Here is a 14,620-nt window from a genome sequence, read left to right on the forward strand (position 1 = left end):
GTCAAACAACATGGAAATTAATTGGCAACTATCAATTCCTGATGTAGGCCTTTTTTTTTTAGCAAAGAAGGTCTGGGCCAGATGTGGCCACATTTAGCCACATTCTTATAGCTTAATCTTTATTTCGACTGATTTAATAACAACATAACACACACACATATAGCCACATTCTTATAGCTTAATCTTTATTTCGACTGATTTAATAACAACATAACAAACACTAGACCCGTTAGAAAAGGGATAAGAAGAAGCCAAGGCTTGTCAAGTCCAAGAAGGCCGACATACAACTGGTAACATACTCTGGTACAAACAGTCAAACACCACAGTTGTGCCCCTAACTTGTAAATTCAAAAAATATTCTCAAACAAATATATTTTCCTTCTGTACAGGAAGTGGTGTCATTTACACTTGATGGTCTGTAAAAAAATGTTAAAAATTAGCTACAGGAAAGAGAGTCGCCCGCAGAAACTACACAAGCATCAACTGTTTCAGTGACAGTTGATAACTGAGTGTGGCTTCATCACAGAGACACCATAGAAACACAAAATCCGGTTAGCTCAGCATCAATACCAACCTCAAAATTTCCTTTTTCCTGTTTAATAGAGACTAGTATCAGAATGAGGTTTCTGTGATGTTGGCGTCTATTTTACTGTGATATGTTGACAGGTTTTCACCACAGAGCGAAAAGGAGCAGACACGCTGAGATGACAGCTTGCGGCTTCAACATCATCAACTTCACAATTTATCTGGGCTTCATCCTACAATCGAGCCATGGTAGGACTCACCATTTCACTATCGAGTGTCTATAGGAACTAACGTAGTTGTTTTTCTTAATTTCAAACTTTTAATTCTTAGATTTGTTATATTATAATAATAACAATACAACTCACAATAATAATAATTTACCTAAAGTTCCAACGAAATGCTTTACAAAGCTTTTTTTTCATACAGGCTGAGTTCATACAGTTTCTACATATGTGGTTAAATAATTTGTAGTCATTTGTAGTTCTGACACACAGAAGCCACGGTCACTGTTTTAACACACTGATAAAGAATATATCTAGACACTGTTCAACAATCTATTAAAATAAAAAGAAGTGCTGACTGAAAACATTAACTTTTTAAATGAAATCCAAATGAAAGTGAATATTAACCATGAAAAGAAAAGCTTCCTAAATCCTAAGGGATAAGCTTGATGTGTTTTCATTGATCAGGCTTTGAGGTGATTCAGCCACAGAGTCAGACCGTAAACCCCGATGGGTCAGCCTCAGTCACCTGTGAACACAACGCAGATGTCCAGACTGTCGAAGATGTTGGACTCAAAGGCATATCACTGTATGTATCCTGCTGGTGTCCTTTAATTAGTTACAGTTCGTTTCATTATCTTTAACTGGGTAAACATATTACAAACATAATGTCCTCAATTGCAGCATGAAATGTTTAAAAGAGGCCAATTAGACAGATGTTTATGTTTGTATTTGTGGGGGTTTGACCAACTGGCAACTCAATTTTATGCCAAAACAAATAACCAAAATTTCACGGCATCACCTTATCTGTATAAACACGCTCGCTGCAAGTTTGAAGCCACTTAATTACCCAACAAGTGCAAGAACAAAAAACACTGACTGTGTTAGTGTAGAACCACATCACAATGTTAGCAGCCACTAAATGTTATAATAATAGTCCAGCATTTTGGGAAATGCTGAGAGTTTAGATGAGAGGATTGATACCACTCTCATGGAGTGACTAGAAACAGGAGGAAAAGGCTGACCTAGCTCTGTCCAGAGTTAGCAAAATCAGCACATGTAAATAACTATATAACACTTTACATCTAGTTTGTTTAATTTGTACTAAAAAAGCGAAATTTAAAAACATCTTTTTGCTGTTTCATGAGCTGTATAATAAAAATAAATCTAATTTATATAGCACTTTTCTAGGTACTACTTTTCTAGGTAGAGCAGAATAAAATAACACAAAAAAAAGAAAAAAAAGAATGAGTAGATAGTTAGGAGCCTGGGCTAGCTGGCTAGGTTTCAGGGACTTTTTAAAGATGGGCAGGGTGTTGGCCCCTCGGATATGTGGTCTCGGATAGGGCGGGCGTTCCACAGGGAGAGGGCAGCAGCTGCATAGGCCCCAGGTTCTGCGCTTGGTCCGGATGGTTGGCAGCAGGTTGGTGTCTGCAGACCTGAGGGGTCGGGTGGGGGTATAGAGGTCGGAGAGGTGGGGAATCTGGTGTTTAACCCGAAGCCAGTAGAGGTCTTGAAGGACAGGGGGGATGTGGTCTCTGCAGTGGGTGCCAGTGAGCATGTGGGTGGCAAAGTTGATTGAGGTTCTTGTATGGTAAACCATAGAGCAGTGGTCTTCATTAGCCGCTTTCCGACCAGGTAGTTACAGGAACGTAGTTATAGGAAAAGTCCACTTCTAAGCAGTTCTACTAACTACTCTCCCCCAAAACCGTTTTTTCAATTCGCATTCGCACTGACCAGGCGGCCATAGGGACTATAGGAGGGGTAAGGGAGTGATGCAAGCACGGCAACGGTCTTTATAGTGTTAAAATCAGAAAACAAATACACCAAAAAAGTCCATCCATCCATCCATCCATCCATCCATCTTCGTCCGCTTATCCGGTGTCGGGTCGCGGGGGGAGCAGCTCCAGCAGGGGACCCCAAACTTCCCTTTCCCGAGCAACATTAACCAGCTCCGACTGGGGGATCCCGAGGCGTTCCCAGGCCAGGTTGGAGATATAATCCCTCCACCTAGTCCTGGGTCTTCCCCGAGGCCTCCTCCCAGCTGGACGTGCCTGGAACACCTCCCTAGGGAAGCGCCCAGGGGGCATCCTTACCAGATGCCCGAACCACCTCAACTGGCTCCTTTCGACGCAAAGGAGCAGCGGCTCTACTCCGAGCTCCTCACGGATGACTGAGCTTCTCACCCTATCTCTAAGGGAGACGCCAGCCACCCTCCTGAGGAAACCCATTTCGGCCGCTTGTACCCTGGATCTCATTCTTTCGGTCATGACCCAGCCTTCATGACCATAGGTGAGGGTAGGAATGAAAACTGACCGGTAGATCGAGAGCTTTGCCTTCTGGCTCAGCTCTCTTTTAAATCAACAGTGCGATAGATTGAATGTAATACCGCACCCGCTGCGCCGATTCTCCGACCAATCTCCCGCTCCATTGTCCCCTCACTCGCGAACAAAACCCCAAGGTACTTGAACTCCTTCACTTGGGGTAAGGACTCATTCCCTACCTGGAGAAGGCATTCCATCGGTTTCCTGCTGAGAACCATGGCCTCCGATTTAGAGGTGCTGATCCTCATCCCAACCGCTTCACACTCAGCTGCGAACAAATCCAGTGAGTGCTGAAGGTCACAAGCCGATGATGCCATCAGGACCACATCATCTGCAAAGAGCAGCGATGAGATCCCCAGCCCACCGAACTGCAACCCCTCCCCACCCCAACTACGCCTTGATATCCTGTCCATAAATATTACAAACAGGATTGGTGACAAAGCGCAGCCCTGGCGGAGGCCAACCCTCACCTGAAACGAGTCCGACTTACTGCCGAGAACGCGGACACAGCTCTCACTTTGGTCGTACAGAGATTGGATGGCCCTGAGTAGAGACCCCCTCACCCCATACTCCCGCAGCACCTCCCACAGTATCTCCCGGGGGACCCGGTCATTGAGCATTTCTGGACGGATCTCATCAATCCCAGGAGCTTTGCCACTGTGGAGTTGTTTGACTACATCAGTGACTTCCGCCTGGGAAATCAACGACAATCCCCCGTTATCCTCCAGCTCTGCCGCCCTATTACCTCCTCAGTTGAGGTCAACAGTGTCCCATCCTTACTGTACACAGCTTGGATGGTTCCCCGCTTCCCCCTCCTGAGGTGGTGAACAGTTTTCCAGAAGCACTTTGGTGCCGACCGAAAGTCCTTCTCCATGTCTTCTCCAAACTTCTCCCACACCCGCTGCTTTGCCTCTTTCACGGCAGAGGCTGCAGCCCTTCGGTACCCTGCAACTGCCTCCGGTGTCCTCTGGGATAACATATCCCGGAAAGACTCCTTCTTCAGTCGGACGGCTTCCCTGACCACCGGTGTCCACCACGGTGTTCGTGGGTTACCGCCCCTTGAGGCACCTAAGACCCTAAGACCACAGCTCCTCGCCGCAGCTTCAGCAATGGAAACTTTGAACATCGTCCACTCGGGTTCAATGCCCCCAGCCTCCACAGGGATGCACGAAAAGCTCCGCCGGAGGTGTGAGTTGAAAGTCTGTCGGACAGGGGTCTCCTCCAGACGTTCCCAATTTACCCGCACTGCACGTTTGGGCTTACCAGGTCGGTCCAGAGTCTTCCCCCACCCCCTGACCCAACTCACCACCAGATGGTGATCGGTTGACAGCTCTGCCCCTCTCTTCACCCAAAACATACGGCCTCAGATCAGATGAAAAAATTATAAAATCGATCATTGACCTTCGGCCTAGGGTGCTCTGGTACCAGGTACACTTATGAACATCCCTATGTTCGAACATGGTGTTTGTTATAGACAATCCATGACTAGCACAGAAGTCCAACAACAAACAACCACTCTGGTTTAGATCAGGGAGGCCGTTCCTCTCAATCACGCCTCTCCAGGTGTCTCCATCATTGCCCACGTGTGCGTTGAAGTCCCCCAGCAGAACAATGGAGTCCCCCACTGGCGCCCCATGCAGGACTCCACTCAAGGTCTCCAAGAAGGCCGAATACTCCGAACTCCTGTTTGGTGCATATGCAGAAACAACAGTCAGAGTTTTCCCCCCCACAACCCGCAGGCATAGGGAGGCGACCCTCTCGTCCACTGGGGTAAACTCCAACGTAGCGGCGCTCAGCCGGGGGCTTGTGAGTATCCCCACACCCGCCCGGCGCCTCACACCCTGGGCAACTCCGGAGAAGAAAAGAGTCCAACCCCTATCCAGGAGTACGGTTCCAGAACCGAGACTGTGTGTAGAAGTAAGCCCCACCAGATCTAACCGGTAGCGCTCCACCTCCCGCACCAGTTCTGGCTCCTTCCCCCACAGAGAGGTGACGTTCCACGTCCCCAGAGCCAGCGTCTGCCACCCGGGTCTGGTCCGTCGAGGCCCCTGACCTTCACTGCCACCCATGTGGCAGTGCACCCGACCTCAGCGGTTCCTCCCACAGTTGGTGGGCCCATGGGCTGGAGAGATGGGAGCCACGTAGCTTGTTCGGGCTGTGCCCGGCCGGGCTCCGTGGCAAACCTGGCCACTAGGCGCTCGCCGACGAGCCCGCCGTCTGTCCTGGCTCCAGACGGGGGCCCCGGGCTTCCTCCGGGCAGGGTCACTCCATCTCTACCTTGTTTTTCCATAGGGTTTTTGAACCATTCTTTGTCTGGCCCCTCACCTGAGACCACTTTGCCTTGGGAGACCCTACCAGGAGCACAAAGCTCCAGACAACACAGCCCTCAGGTTCACAGAGACACACAAACCTCTCCACCACGATAAGGTAATGGTTCACGGAGAAGCACCAAAAAAAAAAAAAAAAACCGGACAGCGAGGTTGTCAAGTCCACAGGGCACGCTTGTGGAGTTTAACTCCGAAAAGACAGTTAACCACGAGTTCCTGTTAATCTTATGATGGACATGTGTTGTGATATTTAAACAATCGAACCGTCAACGGTCAAATAAAAGCCTCTTATTTACGAGATCGGTCTGAGAGACTTCCAGCTGACAGCGGGGTTTCTGAGCAGGACATGGCCGAGCGGCGAGCTAGCGGCCGGGGCAAATTGTCAATTTGGCGACAATTTTCGCAAGACTGCCGATATTCGAAATGTTAACAGTTCATTTCTCGCCTAAAACGTTGTCAGAAGTGAATTTAGTGATGAATAAGATGGCGAAAATTGTGAAAATTGTCCCGTTGTTGGTCTGTCTGAACCGGAAACTCGACCCTCATTGACCTAGGTTCCTATGCTGAAAAGGGAACAGCAAAAAGACCCTGCCCTGAAGTAGGAGCTGAAAGAGTTACAGCCAGAGGAACTTAAAAATCCCCAAATTGGTCCAGTCAGAACACGAGAAAAAAAGAGTTCTAGGAATTTTATGTTCTAGGAACTGCAAAAATCCCTCCTTTTGGAAAGCAGCTAAAATTATTATTTTCTTTTTATGAGAGCCACGCTGATTGGAAAAAAAGTCAAGAGGAGATCCACTTTTACTGCAAAGTATCAAAAGTTACATCCAGTCATAAATAGCATGTCTGCTTATCAATCTGTCATCCCTGAACATACAATATGCAATTTGTTCTACATTAGCCCATTGTGTATCTAATCATCCAAGAGCACATTTGGCAATAAAAGCTGAAAAGACAAACTGACAACTACGCAGTGAGTCAGTGTTATTGACAGAAGGGCAGAGCAAATTTAAATATCTTTTCTAGTCTATATTTCCATCTTGTAATGCCACTGTTGGGGTATTTTATAAATTATTTGTAATAGAGCAGACTTAGGGTTACGTTGTAGCCCTCCTTGTTTTTAATATCTGTATTGACTGCAGGATTATCACTGTATTATTTACTACCATGCAAGCCACAAATTAACGATTGGCGGGCTGCAGGAGGCTTGCGAGCCGGGCAATGAGTAACACTGCCATAGAGGATGCTATGGCATCAAGTCATATGTGTTCAAGTCTGGAGGTTATGAGGGCATGGATAGGTGTTTCGGCAGCAGCAGAGGGCAGGAATGTCCGAAGCCGGGCAATGTTCTTGAGGTGGAAGAAGGCAGATTTTTGTAACCTTGTTAATGCGGGGTAGGAACGAGAGGGTGGGGTTGAGAGCGGTCTATATCCACGACGTTCTTTGTGTTGGAATTTCAAACTCCTGTGGATTCATGAGCACTATCTGTTAACTGCTTCTCAGATCTCTGCCGGGTAAATCCAGACAGCTAGCTAGACTATCTGTCCAATCTTTTTGAGTTTTCTGTTGCACGACTAAAACAACTTTTGAACGTACACAAGTTCCACCAAAACAAGCACTTTCCTGAGGCTATTTTGCAGTGGCAGCATGGCTCCCTGCAAAGCTTACCGCTGCCCATAATGATTGTGATTGGTTAAAAGATCCCATAACATGGTGCTCTTTGGATGCTTTTATATAGGCCTTAGTGGTCCACTAATACTATATCTGAAGTCTCTTTTATATAGACCTTAGTGGTCCCCTAATACTGTATCTGAAGTCTCTTTCCCGAAATTCAGCCTTGGTGCAGAATAACAGCCACTAGAGCCAGTCCCACAATGAGCTTTCCTTAGGATGTGCCATTTCTGTGTCTGTAGCTTTTGAGGAGGAGAGAGGGGGGGCAAGGTGGAGGGTGGGGGTGTGGCTTTGACCAACTGACACTTTTCTCGTTTGAAAGCCATGATGTCTCTCTCTCATGGGTGGGCCAAATTCTCTGGGCGGGCAAAGCAGAGAAAGGGGAGGTAACCAGATCGGCCCATCTGAGCTTTCATTTTCTCAAAGGCAGAGCAGGATACCCAGGGCTCGGTTTACACCTATCGTCATTTCTAGCCACTGGGGGACCACAGGCAAGTTGGGGGAACGTAAATTAATGTTAAAAAACCTCATAAAGTGAAATTTTCATGCCATGGGACCTTTAAAGAAACGCCAATAAACCAGAGCACATTTTTTTCTCCCATCCCGGAATGCTGTGTGGACTAGCCAGACCCTCTTCCGCAGCCCTGTTGAGGAAGGTCTGGCAAAGCAAGACTAGGTTGAAAGTGAATTTTAGGATGGTCTGTGTTGTGGATTTTTCTTGACCTGGTGTGCTATCAGTCTTGTCATCTAACTCTTGGCAAAAAATGTAATATGTGTATTTCTCAAAATGCTGAATTAGTCCTTTAATGTGTCAAGTAATAAAGACTAAAGACTTGGTCTAGGTGGTAGACATAATGTGTGCATACCTTCACTTACTCTATAAATAAACTTGATTTACTTACTTACTCTTAGAACAGACAACTCAGTCAAACAACTGCTCTGCCGGAAGGGGAAGAAAGACTGTAAGAACATTACCATGCTTGAAGAGAATCCCAAAAAGTGGCTTTTCATCATACTCAACATTGGGCCAACGGCAATGAACATGAAGTACGAGTGTGAGTTCACAGTGAAAATAAGTGATCTAGAGACAACCAAGACAGGAACACCAACCATACTGCTGCCAGGTATGTTCAAAACGTTTGGCTAACACAAGCTAATGAAGAAATCAAGTCAAATACAACACACATGGTTATATGTATCTCCTTTCATATTGAATATACTGTCTTGATTGAATGAAAAACAGTAAAAAGACAAGCATTTTTTGTTGTTAGTTACTGAATGAAACATTTTTGTGACTCAAACATATTCCAAATTTAAAAAGCAAGATTTAAGGGGCTTCAATATTTTCCCACTTTCAGAATATGTTTCTGTGTCAATCAACACTTAATCTACCAAATAACGTACAGGAAATTGCCTTTCTATGCTTTAATTAGGTCGAAAGGAAGTGCCCTGCGTACCTCACCCTACACCTCCTCCTGCGTCTCATCAGCTCAGGTGGATTATAATTGGTCTGCTGGCTCTGATCTTTCTGTACAGCTGTGTCATCACATCCTTCTACATCAGTCTGAGGGTGACTATCTGTCTCTATCACTTGCCACATGTCTTCCGTTTGTCTGGCTGTCTCAGTTGTCCCGCCCCTGAAGAGTTTTCCATGAAACTCTTAAAGTGCTCATATTATGCTCATTTTCAGTTTCATAATTGTTTTTAGAGGTTGTACCAGAATAGGTTTATGTGGTTTAATTTTCAAAAAACACCATATTTTAGTCATACTGCACATTGCTGCAGCTCTCTTCAGTGTGTTGAGCTCTCTGTTTTAGCTACAGAGTGAGGCATCGCACTTCTGATCCATCTATGTTGGGAGTCGCACATGCGCAGCAGCTAGGTCAGCACAGCTAGCTAGTCAGTTGCAGAGTATGAGGGTGTGCCACTCCAGCAGCTAAGCGAGCATTATAACGTGTGTTACAAAGTAACGCATGTTTTTCACGGAAGTAAAGGCTGGACTACAATAGTTTAATGGAATGTCGGGAAACCGAGAATATCAGACCCAGGCAGCCCAGCTACAACATCGGCGATCCGTTTAGCTGTCTTTACAGTTAGCTAGCTAAATTAACCTGATAAAAGGTGGGTTAAGCACCAAAACGAATAGTTAAGATTACAGAAAAGTGAAGTGGGAGATCGGACAGCTGGGAGATGTTCTGCTGCTGCACAACAGGCATTGAACGTCCTCGCCGTCGCGGAGATTCCCCCTGCAATTCCCACCCACACCCATCTCTCAGCCTCATTGAATAGCTAGCTAGTGTTACAACAAACACCGTCCGCCCGGTAAAATCCAAAAGATAACATTGGCATGTGAAATATACTGTGATAATTTGGTTTTAGCTGCTGGCTAATGATTAGCTGCTAATGTTAGCTTGCTGGCTCACTAGCTAACTGGTCAACTAGCTACCAATACAGATTGAATCAAGAAAAATGTAATTATGTTGGGGAAACTGCAGCTATTTTATAAGCATGACATGAATAAGGAAACGTTACTAAACGTAACGTGAATAAACTTGAATGGGTAAATAAGTACGTTAACAGATTCATTCTATTGACGATAGTGTTTAACAATAAAAACTCCCATAATTCCACACAACTTCCAAACGTCATCAAACGTCTGTGTTTACAATCCATTGTTTTGGTTGAGAGACCCCTAGCGGCAGAAAGTTACATATTGTACGTTTAAATGGAAAGCCCCTGATAAATTCATGACCACGCGTCGGGAAATGTCATGGTTTTGCAGCACAAAACATGAAACAGCTGACTCTGGTTAATGACTCAAAGCAAATACTACTCATAGGTGACAATAAATAAAATACCTCCATTGTGGATACCATTAGGGTCACTTTATGGCCTTTTTAAACTGAATCCTTACAGCAAAATGGGCTGACCCTCTCCCTCCTCAGCCAGTTCACTGTTGCTTGTCACACACACTGATTTATTATTTTATTATTTATTTGTTAATGAACTGTGAAATGGTTTCTGTTCAAATCTGTTAAGATTATTTTGCTTTCCAAGTTGAACATGGACACTAGCAAATACAATTTTTATTATTATGAAAATTGTATTGTGTTGCTTACAATTGTGTTTGAATTGTTCAATTAATTGACCAAAAACACACAGGTGGCCCAAACAACACTAAACACTTGTTTACAATGGCCATTGTTAAAGAAATAAGGTGAGGCCAGTCCATTAAATAACACAGAGGATATCCCAATTCAATCAGAGACACATGGAGAGGAACACAAAAGTTCAATGTGGCTTTGTTGTGTTTTTCTTCTCTGTTACAGTTACTGCAACATTGGGCATATTACATGTTCTTATTACAAGTCTTAGTTTACCATTTTACGTTGGCTTGGTGCAATTTAATAAACAAGCCTTCATCTGTGCCTAATCTCAGGACAGTAACTTTTCTCTAACATATTAATACTATGGCCTCAGTTTACCACATTTTTGGCATACATATACTCCAATAATGTTAGAGCCAAAATTAAATTATCTCTTTACTCTACACCTACTTGAGTTTGTTACCTTCACCAAGGAGGTTATGTTTCGGTTCAGTTTGTCCATTTGTTTGTCTGTCAGCAGGATTACGGAATTAATATTGGCCCGATATTCAAGAAACTTGGTGTAAGGGTGTAACATGGGGCCAAGGAAGAACCCTTTACATTTTGAAGCACATCTGAATCTTGGGGCCGAATTATTTTTTCACTTTTGTAGGATTCTCGTAGGGTACAGATTTGATCATTGGCAAATTATCAAAGATGTTTTATCAATATTAATAAAGTTATGAATATGTTATTAATAACTTTATCAAATGGACAAACAATCAAAAACGGGGCACCACCCTGCAAGTCAGGGACCAATAATCAAACTGTGGAACAGTCTCATTCTGTGGTAATCCTTTAAAAAGGAATTAAAGGAAGGGGTGAATCCAAGCACGGACCTGATTGACCAGCAATTATTACAACAAGTACACAAATAATCACAAGCAACTACTAATTAAGCATAATAAGATTTATTAACGTCACAATTATCGGTAGCTAATCAATAATCCTTCAATAATAAACTCATATACCTCTTTACAATATCACAACCAAAAACATGGGCGGACACGTCTGTGTCCGTGTGTGAGTGTGTGTGAGAGAGAGAGTGAGTGAAAAGGGAGGGGGCGGTGTCGATTGTAGTTCTAACACATCAAACAACTCCAAAGATGGCTACTCTTGTGAGCTGCACAAACTATTTAGCCTCAAGAGGGCGGTAGTGGTGCTGGGTGCACGGGCAGGGGCTGAAGAAGCCGAGGGGGTTGTTAGGCAGCGCGCACGCTTAGCCGGTATGGTATGGTAGCTAGTTCCTGAGTTAGCTCTGTCCGAACATAAGCAGATTCCACGTGTGAAGCTAGCCTGCAGCGTTAGCTCGGGAGCTACGCGGCTAGCCTGTGTCGTGTGTGTGTGTGTTAGAGAGAGAAAAGAAAGAGAAGAAGAGTAAAGAAAAAAAAGGGCACTCTGATCTTTAGTTATTGATAATGACCCAGTTCCCCTCAGCCACTCAGGTCTGGGCTAACGTGTGGTTTAGGACAGACTGAGACTTTTGGTTTTGCTGAGGAGAACGTCACTATAACTACTTCAGTGACTAACAGCTGATTTTCGCGATTCTATCGCAGACAGTAACTAAACTCCTGAAAGGAGTGATTTAAGCAGGTAGCGATTACAGTTATACCCAGCTACTTAACACAACATAAATCAACGAGTATAGTGATCAATTTATACATTCACAGCACAGATTAATAATCACATATGGACCAGTACATGATTAAATCAGATCACATTAATGGCAACAATGGTAGCTAACCCCTTTTGCTCATTAATAAACACACTACTTATCTCTGCCCAGACGTAAGCCTTCTTACGGTGTGTTCAGTCCGTTTGTTTCTGTCCAGAAATGAACGGAACGGGTCCCCTGGCGCCGTCAGCAGCCACGGAGAAACTTCCCTCCAAAAAAGCAGCAAGGGGCAAGTTTAGTCGACTTTGAGAAGAAAAACGTTGTTTCCTTCTCACTGCAGATATGAAAACACTGGTGTGTTTTCAAGGATCCACCGAAATAAATCCACATTCTCCAGAAAATGGAAGTTTAGCACAAGCGCTTGCGCCTCCTTTCAGCAACTGAGTTGCAAGTGAAGACGGGGAGTTTCCTAGGGTCAGGTTATTTATAGGTTAAAACCCACCTGCTGTGTTTATGGTCCCGCTGAACCAATAGGAAGACTCAAAACTCTTGAAAGGGTGAAAACTACACTTTTGTAGTCATTTGACTTCCTGCCAGTTGTGAGGAGTTTCCCTTCTGGCTGGCATTTCGCATAGAGGTGTGAATTATCCCGGCTTTGGGGTTTACATGGAGGCCAAGATTCCTTTGTCTTGGTCACATGTTCCTTTGTCTCTGAGCACATGTGTGTCCTGTATCCAGAGGTCAGTTTAATCTGAGGCCTTTTGGTTAAAATCAGATTTAACCAAACTCTTGGTCCCCAACACTTTTGTTAACATTGCAAGATAGGGCGTTTGTGTTGCATTAATGTGGAGTAGGAAATTGGATTAATGTGTTCCCGACTGGGAAACTTCACACTGCATCAACAATGTGAGACAGGGCATGCCTTGGTGGAGATCTGCGCTCTCCCAGTGCCCTTCTAGTCTTGAACTAAATTAAGCTACAACTATTTTTTATTTCGAAATCTACCATGGCCCTGTCTACAGAGGAACAGCATATGGTTGTCTGTATCATTGCCCATTGGGATTAATACGTCTGTCTCCAGAACTGTTAATGAATGAAGGCTTTATATTGAACATGTAAAAATAATACAATAAAAGCTATAAATAAAACAAAACATGTCCGAAAATGAACAGAAAGAGTTATAAAATTATTTAAAAATGTTGGATGTACTCATTGAGCTACATGTGATAAGAAATGTGAAAAGAAAACCTTAACAAATGTGTGACTTTTGTCTTTTTGTGTTTTAGTGCTGCAACCGAGAGCCCGAGAACTGCACATATGTAGAAATGAGGAAAGCTCCTCAGCCAAGGAATCAACCTATGGACATTTATGGGTAGTTGGCTCGTCTTTCTTCACCTCTGATCTCATGCTGAGTGTAAAGAGAGGGAACACATGCAGCTGGTATCATTGTCTCAATCTTTTTTTAAATATGTGTTTTTTTCTAAATTAGTTGAAAACTGTACTACTGAAGATAAACAGCAGGGTGAGACAAAGACTGTCTAGAGCGACCATGCCATCTGCTATTGTGCATTATGTGCTCTCTGATATTACCCATTATATTGGTTATACTGCTTTCAACATCCAAGTTAGTGGAAGCTGTAATGCTTACACTGAGTGATTTCATGTATATGATCCCCACAAAGGATTCCGTGCCCCGGTTTTTATGTGTGGTTCAACTTTGGTGAACAGTGACAATTTTACATTATCAATAACTTTCTATTGAACTAAATGGTGTATGATGGTGAACAAAGGTGCCAGGGCAAAGTAAACAGAACAGTAGAGAGAAAATAAAGAGAAGTTCCTGGAGATATTGTGGCCCTCATCAAGCTTCTATCCACCACCTATTTCGTATGGACGAGCAAACGTCACTTTATGGTGTGACCGCTGCAGAAGCAAATACATTTGATCTTGCAAAATTGAGGAAAATACAAACTATAATTAAAAGGTTATCACCAGGGAAAGAGAGAACAGGAGGGAGGCAAGAAGGCTGACAATGAAGTGAATGAAAAATAGCTCTTCTATAAAGCCCCATCCTGCCACGACCCAAACCTCCCCAAAATAGATTAGTTTTTTTCCCTGATGATGCATGAAGTCCACATTCCTTACACTTACATTATAAATAATAATGTTACTAAATTGTGTTTATGTCCATTGTGTATTGAATGTACTTTATTTTAAACTATGTAATTTGCGTAGCTTTTTTGGTCACTATGATCATGCACTTGCACAATAAAGTTCATACTATTGTTGATATTTCTTTAATATGATACATTTTTAATGCCTGCTGCTTATCCCAGGGGAAGGTTTGGTGGGCCTCTGTCCAGTCTCCTGTAGCACTTTAGGGCTTTACTGGTATGAAGGCAGACTTTCTTTTAAAATGTTTCTTAAACATAAGTTTACACACCCATTTAGATCTGCAGTTAGGTGTGCTTGTTGATTACTATCGGTTACTATTGTTTGTTTGATATGGTGTGGCTTCACCTATTCACTGTTATTTTAATTGGCTGATTTTGTCATTTTTGCTGTCTGTTTAGTTTTAGTTTTTTTTAGTCGGAGAAGCCTTTTAAACAGGCGTGTATAGGCTCACCTGGCAGAGCGTGCACCCCATGTACAAAGCCTCAGTTCAATTTTGACCTCAATAACGTTATCATATCTCTTCTAACAGATGTTTCTAGGCATTTACTTTTCAGTTAAACCAATCAGATTCACCCATGTATTTCACAAGCCATTCACAGCTAGGGTTGGGTACCGTTTG

General features: G+C 43.7%; 1 protein-coding gene across 1 annotated transcript; it reads left to right on the forward strand.

Annotated features, from left to right (window-relative positions):
* The first annotated feature begins 483 nt into the window (after positions 1–483).
* Positions 484–14,116, forward strand: LOC114564565 (uncharacterized). Its single transcript, XM_028591973.1, has 6 exons — positions 484–551; positions 667–774; positions 1,215–1,335; positions 7,978–8,189; positions 8,499–8,635; positions 13,113–14,116. Exons 2-6 carry the CDS (start codon positions 705–707, stop codon positions 13,200–13,202), a joined length of 630 nt encoding a protein of 209 aa, XP_028447774.1. The 5' UTR covers positions 484–551; positions 667–704; the 3' UTR covers positions 13,203–14,116.
* Positions 14,117–14,620: the final 504 nt, after the last annotated feature.

The sequence above is a fragment of the Perca flavescens genome, chromosome 11 (genome assembly GCF_004354835.1).
Source record: "Perca flavescens isolate YP-PL-M2 chromosome 11, PFLA_1.0, whole genome shotgun sequence".
NCBI lineage: Eukaryota > Metazoa > Chordata > Actinopteri > Perciformes > Percidae > Perca > Perca flavescens.